This window comes from Callospermophilus lateralis, chromosome 19 (assembly GCF_048772815.1).
Source record: "Callospermophilus lateralis isolate mCalLat2 chromosome 19, mCalLat2.hap1, whole genome shotgun sequence".
Taxonomy (NCBI): Eukaryota; Metazoa; Chordata; class Mammalia; order Rodentia; family Sciuridae; genus Callospermophilus; species Callospermophilus lateralis.
Window position 1 is genome coordinate 23,516,886 of NC_135323.1, and position 10,528 is coordinate 23,527,413.

A 10,528-nucleotide genomic window follows, 5' to 3' on the forward strand; every position below is an offset into this window, starting at 1 on the left:
TAATCCTGTTGCCTGTGACCTTGTTTCCTGAGTGTCCTTCACAAAGAAGGCCTTCAGCAAAGACTTTCTCCCTCGGCCCAGCACATGGTCCTCTTCTGAGAGCTTTCCGCCAGCCCTGGGGACGGACCGGGTAGCACAGAAGCGTTTCCGTGCAGGCGAGTGCCCAGGATACTCAGCCAGTCCTTGGAAAGTGTTGAGATGCGCCACCTCCACACCCTCACCTCGCTTTCCGCTTCATCCCTTCCTTCTGAAACACCATCTCCCCTCTGCCTCCTAAGAGCTGGTGTCTTTTTTGTACTTTCCTGATCCTGGGAGAGGCCTTCTCCGAGCCAAGGAAATGGTCTTCCTTCAGCTAAGAATGTAAGATCCAGGATCCATTAGCGAGTCGAGCACTGAGCCTCAAAATACTTGAAATCACCCAAGGGAAGCACAGTCCAGTGGATCAGAGGGACCAGGAGGGCTGGAGGCACCAGCAGGGACGAAGCCGACGTGGCGGGGGTGCCAGAGCTCAGCTGGGCCTGGCTCTCCGTGAGGCCAGGAGGAGCCTTCTCCACTGAGGTGGTGTTTGGAGACCCCTTGACAGCCCTGACCTCTTCTCCTGCCCTTAGAAGCCTGGCCATCTTCCTCCCTCCTACCTGTTATTTCCAGCATTTGGAGAGGCCACTTGCGGGCAGGGAGAAGAGGGACCTGGGATGGAAGGCTCTGTGTGCTCTTGAAAGGCGTGTGGAGCCGCTTGGCGTTTCTTTGCCAGTCTTCAACAGCTGGATGGGAGACCCGTCCTCCCTAAGAACCACAAGCGCGGGTGCACCGACACCCACCCACACACACTCTTTTCCCCAGCAGCTCAAGGTCCACCCAGGCCCACTGAAGCGAGACTGAAGAAGTTGCCTGATCACCCAGAGAGCTCTTTAAAACACCTACTCCCGCCTCCGTCCCTGAGACCTGGGGAGGCCATTCTGCCACCGACTGAGAATCCCACTGACGTGGGGCCCAGCGGGTGCTGTTCGCTGGGCCAGGGGCAGCTTGGTGGAGAGGGCTTCCTGCCTGCCCCGGGGCGTGGGGTGTCAATCACGTAGGACACCACTGGAGAGCAGAGCTAGGGCCAGGAGTGGGGGACGTGGAGGGACCAGAAGCCCTTCTGGGGTAGCATGGCACCTGGCAGAGCCCTCCTCCTCCCACGGCCACTGTGCCTTCTGGTTATTTCCATGGCCCTGTTTCTGGCCCACATTAGTCACCCACTGTAATGAATGCTTTGATGAGACCTACAAATGATTTCACATGAGCCTTGTAAAAATAAATGGTGGTACAAGGCCCAGCCTGTCAGAAAGATGAAGCGGAAGAGAGCAAATCAAGGTCAGGCCAAGCTCAGTCCAAGCTCAGGCCTGGTCAGACCGGGGGCCACAGGCTATGGTGGACCCCTTGCTTCCAAAAATTGAGAGGGCTTGTGCCTCCCTGTCTTCACGCTGGAGAAGAAGAGTGTTGTCACCACTGCTCAGGCCTGGGCAGGACCCAGGCTTGTCATACAGATCACTGGGATCCACCCCCGGAGCGTGGGTCAGCAGATCTGGAGTGGGCCTGGCCAGGGATCTGCTTTTTAAATAAGCTTCTGCTGGGGCGGGCTGCTGCTGGCCCAGGAGCCTGGCTCTAGAGGCACCTAAAGTAATGTCAGAATGGCTGGGTGTCATTTTGACCAGGGACCACCCTGGGGCAATTCCAGGAAGGTGAGTTGCTCCCAGCCAGGACACAGGTACAGTGAGGCATTGCCACCTCACCCCTCCTGTCAGCCACAGAAATGCAGGTGGCTGGTGGTGCCACTTACAAAGTCACTCCAGCTGCATTTATCTGTGCTTGTCCCTTGCTCCGAAAACGTCACTCAGGGCTCCTGTTGGAGAGGTTCACCTTTCCCCACCTTTGCCAGGTGTTCAGTCCCGACAGGGGCCATGAGCAGTGCCCACTCGGCCTGAGCAGCCTCACCCTGCAGCAGGCTGGGCTGTGGTCTCACTGTGTCCCTCTCTCTTCTCTCTCCTCCCGACCCCTGCTTCCACGTCCTTTACCTCCACCCCCACCCCCACCCCAAACAGTGCACTCCCAGAAACAGAACCGGCAGACCTGCGTCCGGAAGAGCCTCATCTGCGCCTTCGCCATGGCCTTCATCATCAGCGTCATGCTGATCGCAGCCAATCAGATCCTCCGGAGCGGCATGGAGTAGCCTCCCGCCAGCCTTCCTGCCGCCAGCTCACCGCGCATGTGCATGCCCGCGGGCGGACTCTTCCTGCGCTCCGCAGATCTGGACCTGTGGCCGATGCATTGATGGTACCCTTCAGGAAAGAGCCCCAGGTTGCAGGGCAACCGGGATTGCAAACCCACTCCATCTCCTTGGCAGGGACACACAAGGGCTGTCTTCAACGCTTTAATGGTTTTGTTTCCTAATGCAATAAATAGCCAGGAGTTCCGAGTTATTGCTTCAACCGCCAGTAGTGACTCTGGAGATAAACTTCATTCCCGTCTCGGAATTCCAGTGGCCATCCAGGTGTAACGGTGGCGGCAAGAGCTAGAGGAGAGAGGCGCGAGCCACGGTCACCTCCATCCACACCCCCTTCTTTCAACCCAGGGCCCAGAGCCTTGGGCTGAGGTGGACCCTCAGCCCCAGGAGGCTGCCTTCTGGGTTGCTACAGAAGAGGGGACTTTCCACCTTGCCCTGGTTCCTCTCTCCACCCGTGGAGACCCCCCAAGGCGTGAGGGGAAAGCCATTGACAGGGTGCAGCCCTGGCTGCCGCCGCTGCACCCCCCTGCTTCCGTTCCTACTGCCTTTCCTACAGGACGTGGGGAGAGCTGGGCGCTCTCATCGGTTTCCGTGGCACTTGGCCTTCTGTTCCTAGAGCCCACCCCGCACCAGCATTTTGGAATCTGCAGAGAGCCCTGATCCCAGCTTTGCCACCTGTGCTGTCCTTAGAGAAAAAGAACCACAAATCACGGGCATCTAAATACCCGGACGTGTGGACAGGGACGGCTGCTTCCCGTGCAAGACTCTCCTGGCCCCTTGTCCACGTAATCGCATCCTCCCCCCCACACTCACCCCTGTTTCTTGGCAGGGGCAAGGCCAACAGCCGGAGGGGAGAGACAAGACTGGTGCAGAGGCCTCGCAGCCCCCACCCTCGGTGTCTGGCGTAGCAGCCCCTCCAGGTTCCCAGGCTAGACCCCTCTGTAGGTTCAGGTCACCTGCATCTTTCCCGTCCTCATCTTCAACTTGCTTCATTAAGTCTTCCCCAGCTAAAGAAGAGAAATCTGATCCTAAGCAGGATGATGGGCAGAGGGAGCCATGGACATCCTGGCTTTCAGACTCGCAACTGATTCACATGAACACGTCGGTGCGCTTGGCCACTGCAGCAGGCATTCACTCCTGCCTGCAGAGCACTTCTGCTGGGAAGGGACCTGACCCCAATGGTCAGGTGAGCACCTTCCCAGCCGCCTCTGTCAGCTCCAGCTTGGGGTCAGAGTGGCCAGTGGCCCTGGACGTGCTGTCCCTGTGTATGTTTCCGGCTCAGGTCTGTATCTCTGTAATGCAATTGTCTGGCTCCAGGGCACCAGCTCCTGTCCCTTTCCCTCCAGGACTGGGGCGGGGTGTCTCCTCTCCCAAGGCAGGGGTGGGTGCTGTGGTGCCGCCCGTGTCCCCCCGGGCCTTCCCTCTGCTTTCTCCCTGCTGCCTTCTTAGATGTGGAGCACCCACGGTCTCCACTAGGGTCTTCGTCCGACTCAGCTCTGCACCGTGGGGTGGCTGTAGAAACCCTCGCACCGCGGAGAGCTGCACATTCACAATGAGCACAAGTCACACTAGGGTTTGAGCCATAGAAAGAGGGAGCAAATCTAAGCTCCCAGGAGCCCAGGGGGTGACGTCCTCGTCAAACTCCCTGGTATCTGGCACATCCAGGCCGGGCCAAGGGCAGCAGCCTGCTTGCCACTGCCCTGCCAAGCCCCGCCCCATGCCCACAGCACCCCTGCCTTTCTGTCCCTCCCTTTGGCTGAGGACTGCAGTCCCCTTAGGATACCACAGGTCCAAATGCTGAAGCTGATCCAACTTCCTCCATAGCTCCTTCCCAGGGCACTCCCCTCCCCAGCTGGGCATGGGCAGGAGGGCACTGCAGGTCTGGTAGGGACACCTTTCCCTTTCTTTTGCTGATCTTGAAGCCCTAAACCACACCCTTCTGGGAACAGAGGCTAGACTAGGTAGGAACCCAGGGATGGTCCTCTGAGGACCCTACCCCGTGAGAAGGGGTTGCATGGCGGCCTCCGAGGCTGGGTGGCTAGGTGGCACGCAGCAGGTCCTGCCTCCCCTGGAGAGTGTCGACCTCAAGGGAGGCCGGGTTTGATTTTTTGGCAGGAGGTGAGCTGCGGTACAGGACGGGGATCTAGAGCTGCTCTGGGGGGCACCAGCGCCTGTTCCCTGCAGAGCCCGAGCAACCTTCCCCTTAAAGGACCCCTTGCTCACTCTCGGGGTCTGGAATCCAGCCAGAGAGAATCCAGGAGCGCGAGTCCTGTTGGGTGTTGCCATGGGGAGGGAGGGAGGGAAGCCAGCGTTCTTCTGACCTCCTGGAGGTCACCCTAGCTCGCGGCACCGGGCTGAGGGCTGCTGTGTGTGGAAGCCTCCTGAGCTAATCAGCATTCCTTAGACTCTGGGGGCTCTGAGTTTGTCACCAGGACTTGAGCCCTCGCTGCTTTGCCTGGACGGTCTGTCTTAGGTAGACCTGGACTACCAGGCGGCCCCACTCCCAGCCCTGCTCACACAGTGGCTGTGCCAGGGCTCTGCTAGTCAGCCTCCTCATCACAGCGGCCATGGGGTTCACAGCTGAAGGTTCCAGAAGGTGCTGTCCCCTATGCCCCAGGAGGGCCCTGTGGGCCTCCACTGGAGGTGACCTCTACAGGAACTTCCTCTAGAGGAAAGAGCACATTCCCTGTAGGAGAAGAGATGTAGGACTCAGGGACCAGGGCTGGTAGCCACGGGTGGCTGAACGCTCGGCAAACCCAGCTTGACTCATGCTGGCTACAAGAACAGGTGACCGTCCTCCCCCACTCTCACCATGCAGATGACCATCAGGAAGGCTTTTTACCTTTGAGAGAGAGAGAAGTGGACCTGGTCCCCTAGCCCCCAAAGAAACTGTCTCTCACCATTCCAGGTGCAGACAGAGCCCCCAACAGGACTCAGCATTGGAGCTGCTAGCAGTGGCTTCCAGAATGTGTGTGGGTCCCACGTGACCATCCAGGGAGAAGGAAAGGGGTGTCGCCATGGCAACCCTTGCATTCAGCCCAGAGTTTGCCATGGCACACAAAAATAGGGACTGTTTTCTTAAAGAACTCGTGTTCCACCTGATGGCAGCCTGGGCTCCTTGTGTCCCCTATCCTGCCGGGAGGGGACACTGCCCTCCAAGAATCTGGGTGGTTCCTCTGCCTTTTCCTCTTGTGTTTGGACTTGTTCTTCCATTTACTCAGGAGAAAAGGAGCCACCCGGAAGTTGGTGGCAGTATCCCCTCCCCCACCTCTCCCCTCCACCCTGCCTCCCATAGCAAGAATCCCTAAATCCAGGCAAAAATATCATCTGGAAGGAAAAAAAAATATTTTAAGCCTCCAATCTTGAAAAGCATCTGTTTGCCTGGTGAAAAGTTCTCCTGGCAGAACATGTGAACTTGAGTGAGCTGAGGTGGAGGTGTGGTCTCAGGCATGCCCAGGGGCCGCAGAGGTTCCTGGGTATTGCATGGCGGAGACCAAGTGGTGCGTGAGGGGTCGTCTTCCTTTTTACCTGCTCCTGTCTCCAATGTCCCATGGTGAATGCTCTCTCCTTGTTCAAAGCACCTCATGGAAGATGGGCAGCTCATTTTGACAGGCGTGCTCCTCCCAGCGCCCCTCCCCTGGGTCACGGTGTGGTGTGGTATGCTTCCCCTGAGAGCCAGGAGAGGAGAAGGTCATCTTATTCCAAATGCCTCCTGCTGGGCACAAGGCAGACTCAGGTCATAAGTCAAGGATAATTTTGCACATTGTTCTTAACCTGAGCTAGAGGCCTCCCTGGGGTCATATGAGGACACAGCCAGAGGGTGGCCATGAGGCCCTCGAGGGCACTCCCTAGGCTGGGCTGACCTGGCACTGTGTGGCTGCTTGCCTGGCGGGGGGCTCCTCTTGGGCTGATGTCTGGCTCACCAACTTCAGAGGCTGCTGAGCACCGCTCCTCCCGACCACAGCCCTTCAACCACACTGGGTCCCCCTACCGCAGGGTTGCTGTGCAGGCCCTGGTACTCGTGTTGCCATTGCCCTGCCCCCTGAGATGCAGAGAGGGTCTGGACCCTCCTGCCAGGGGGGTCCTTTTAGTATGAGGCCCTGGTGTGGTGGACAAACTGAGATTATGCTTCTAGACTCGGGCTGCGTGTCCGTCTTCCCTGGAGAACATCTTCTGAAACGACCCCAAATCAGAAGGTTTCATGGGCCTCTTCGGCGATGCCCACAGGGCTGAGCCTTGCCATAGCCATCTCCCTCTCCACCAAGGGCTCAGCTCCCCGCCAGGGAAGAGTCCATCAGAAATAGAGGAGAATCATGATCCTGCAGCCGGGGTTTCAATTTCAATTATTTATAGTGATGGCAAAAGAGCGGTGGACCTGGTGCCCTTCACAGCCTGTCCCCAGGATAATTTAGGTGTCAGAACTGCTCAGCGTCACTCCATATTTACTTTGACCAAGTCACTCAGGGGACTGTCCTCGGCCACGTGGCCTTGCCACGACAGTTGGTTGGGAGGAGCAAGGCCAGTGTACCAGCCAGCTAAGCACTTTCCCTAATGTCCTGTGCTCTTTGCTGATGCACATAGTCATTTTAACAGGGATGGTTTCTCCTCGATATTGGTTTAGGTTCCTCTTTACATGGTCTCAAGGGACGTGGAAAAAAAAGTCTTTGAGGCAAAATTGTCTTGGTTCCTTATGCCACCAAGAATCAGGTGTATGCAGTCTCAGGAAGACCATCCTCCGTTCCTGGACACCTGTGTGGTCCCCTGCACCTGCCCCTATGCTGGGTGACAGGCTGGCTTTCAAACCAGGCTTCTCACACTCTCCACAATTGTTCAGGTGCGAAGGGGGTTGAGACTGGGATTGTCCAGGGGTGGGAAAAGCAGGCTGAGGAAGGAACATTCTGGGAATGTGAAATTCAGTTGCGGTGCCACCCCCTCCCTGGGCCTGAGAGAAGGGTTTTGAGGACTCAGATGCTCTGAGCATTGTCCCTGAGTTCCTGGCCTACTTTGAGAACATATGGGGGATAGAGTGCCGTGCAGCTGCCCATCAGCCTGATCCAAATGACATGCCCTGTGCCTTCAAGAGGAGGCTGGTGGTTCACCTTGCCAGGGAGGTCGCAGGCTCAGAACATGTCTGCCTGGGTTCTGGACCCACTGGACGGTGGCCAGGAAGGCAGAAGCCCTGGACCGGAGCCAGTGCTGGCAGGTGGGAGACCAAGGAGACCGCCCCTCCCCCAATAACCAAGTGATTTGAGTGGCTGCTGTCCTTGGCCTCAGATTCCTCATCTCTGAAGCCAGAAGACAGGCCACCCTGAAAAGTCCTCCCCTGGGGACATTCTACTTGATGTGAAAGGCAGGTGAGTGGCTGCTGCTGTGAGGGTCTTCCCGAGCCCATGAGGCCGCTGTGACAGAGCCTCCTGTGCAGTGTCCACTGTCTGTAAAGGAAGCAGCACCCCTGGTGGGTGCCACACAGGCGAGAGGTGCTGCGTGTTCCCTAAGGATGGGCTCTAGTCCTGCCCTGAGCAGGAGTGAGAGCCACGATTCTGTCTCCCCACCCCAGCCAGGTGAGCCTGGTGACTCCTGAGCAGTGGGGGGGCGAACAAAACCAGATTCCAGGAAAGGGCGCTCAGCTCTGCGTCGGAGGCGACCTCACTGAGGCTGTGGACACGGGGCATGATCTCCAGCCATTGTCCTTTCCTGTCCTTCTGGCCACTGGAGCACATGATGGTGGTTTATAGTTACCTGTAGCGCTGCAGAAGGCAGTGTCACAAGCCCTGGGGGTTGTCGGGAAGTAGTCCTGTGGCGGTAGCCGTGCACTGAGCCGGGAGCCTGCTATAGCTGTGACCATCCACGGGGAGGCGTGGCGGGCCCCAGAAGAGCAGCAGCAGGACCCCAAGGGTCTCTGGCCCTTCTGCCCTGGGCCAAGATCTCCTCCCAAGATCCTATCCCACGTCCTGCTTCCAGAAGCAGGAGGAGGTCCCAGCATTGTTCTCATGCCAAGCCCTGATGTCCCTCCCCTGGGAGCCCAGACTGGCCCAGGAGGGATGCTCCTAGCTCCAGGCAGAAATGTGCAGAGCCAGAGTCTCCGCTCTCCATGGAGAACCCAGAAATGGTCTCTTTTTTTTTTTGTATGAAGATAAGGATTTAGGGGTTCTGCAGTGGCTTCTTGGCGGGGTTTGATTCCTTCCGGGATTCTGAGTGCAGAAATGCTTTCTCCAAGGACTCACAGACAGTGCCCTGGGAGGGGACCCCACCCAGAGGGTCTGGTGGGGCGGGGAGCAGGCAAATGCTCCTCTGTGGGTGGGGGTGGGGCCACAGGATCCCAAGGTCATTAGACTTGAGACACTAGTCATTTATCAAAGCACAGTAGAGATGGCTGGCGCCCTGGCCACCAGCACACTGGGCACAAGAGGAGCACAGAAGGACCAGGTGCGGGAACCCGGAGCTCTGTGTCCAGAGGGCCCCTGAGACGACGCCGCCGGGATCGCAGCCTCCCCATTACCTCACCACAGTCCTTTGTTTCTTTTTTTATTCAGTGTTAGTCGATGGTTTCTGCTATCGAGTGATGAGTCAGCAGATTAGTCAAAAGAAGAACTTTATATAAAATGTAAATATTAATATAAATTAACTTGGCATGCAACTTACGGATCAAATGAAGTATATATTATTAATATGTTATCTAATTAGTGTATAAAGGAAAACTGACTGCCATATTTACCAGATGTTTTCTCTAACCAAACTTGTCTGTAAATATATAATCTGTATAAAAAGAGTCTAATTTACCATTATTTATGCAATAGAAAAAAAACAAATAAAAGTTTTTTTTTTCTTTTGATGAGCGATTCAGTTCTTTATCTGTGCTTGGATTTGCAAATGGGTCCTGAGAGTTGTTCCCACCAGATCTGTTCAGATGACAGTTCAGTGTCACCAAGAAGCAGCAGGTGAGCAGCAGCTGGGGAGGGGCCCCTTCTGTGGAGGAGCTTTGAAGGGGAATGATTGACAAGGGGGAAATCAGCTGCCCTGGAGCATATGGTGAGACTGGGCACGGTCTCCTGGCTGGGAACAGAGGCCAGCATCAAGAAGACTTTGCAGACACTGGAGCTAATGGCATCTTCCTCTTGGGATTCATTTGCCAAATTCCTCCCGACATTAGCATTTGGGCTCTGCAGGGCTTCCACTTAAGCCTTTGGAATTCTTAATGCTATTTGAGCTTCTTAAAGACAGAAAGGGACACTGCTCCCTTGTATAGATAAGGAAACCAAGGGCACCCGAAAGTGAAGAAGTGGCCTTAACCAGGTTTTCAACAGGTCTTATCCTTAGTTTGCACTCTGAGATCTCCCGGGTCCACTATGGCCCCCTGCTTTCAAGGTTCCTGCTATGGCCAGGATCTGGGGCATCCCTCAAGGCTCGCACACTGAAGGCTGGGTTCCCGGGCAGCAGTGTTCAGGGGCTTTTGGGAGGTGACTGGCTCTGAGCTCATCAGGGTAATGACCGGAGAGTGTTGTTGGAAGGTGGTGGACCCTGTGGTGGGTGGAATCTAGTTGAAGAGGGTGGCTCCATGGGAGTGTGTGATCAGAGGCTGGGAGGGGAGGCGTTTCCCTGGGTCACACCCTTCCGCCAGGATGCTCTCCTCACCTCAGGCCCAGGAGCAGCTGAGCCAGCGGCCACTGATTGCAAGCTCTGAAACCATGAGCCAGAACCAGTCTCACTCCCTCTGAGTTGATTTTCCCAGGTATTTTGTCCCAATGATGAAGATGAACACATCTCCTCGGGGGCAGCTTCGGAGGTGGAATCACTAAGCATTTGTTATTGTTTAAAAGTTCTAAAATTAGAGTGTTCTAGGCTTAAAGCGCATTTTTCTTTATGTTTTTCTCTCTGTTAACAGGCGCGTCTGGTGAATCCCGGTGAGATAATGACTTAGATTTTATCCTCTCTGATCTACATTTTAAGACTTTTTATTATAACTGAATACTTACTTGGCCATGAATATTCATTGTCCTGGGCTACTTATCCCAGGAGTTTCCTGCATAACAAACAGCTCACTGGGGACAGACAACAAAGCTCAGGGTCCCTGACCCCCACACAGAGCCAGTGACAATGTAGCCTGAAGACTCAAATGGAATTAAAGAGCCCCCGCCCCCCAAGGTGGGAACACACCCTGGAGTCCTGGTGGGGTTTTCAGTACTGGAAGGGGATATATTTCAAAGCTTCTCTTTCAAACCAAGGCCTTCCATCCACATGCACTGTTAGACGGCCATACCAGTGTCG

At 56.0% G+C, this 10,528-nt stretch overlaps 1 protein-coding gene across 1 annotated transcript in view; it reads left to right on the forward strand.

Moving 5' to 3' along the window:
* Positions 1-2,209, forward strand: part of Caln1 (calneuron 1) — a 331,295-nt gene extending 329,086 nt beyond the window's left edge. The window contains exon 6 of the mRNA XM_076840164.2: positions 2,082-2,209. Coding sequence (XP_076696279.1) covers positions 2,082-2,209 — 128 coding nt within the window. The remainder of the gene's footprint in view (positions 1-2,081) is intronic.
* The last annotated feature ends 8,319 nt before the right edge of the window (positions 2,210-10,528 follow it).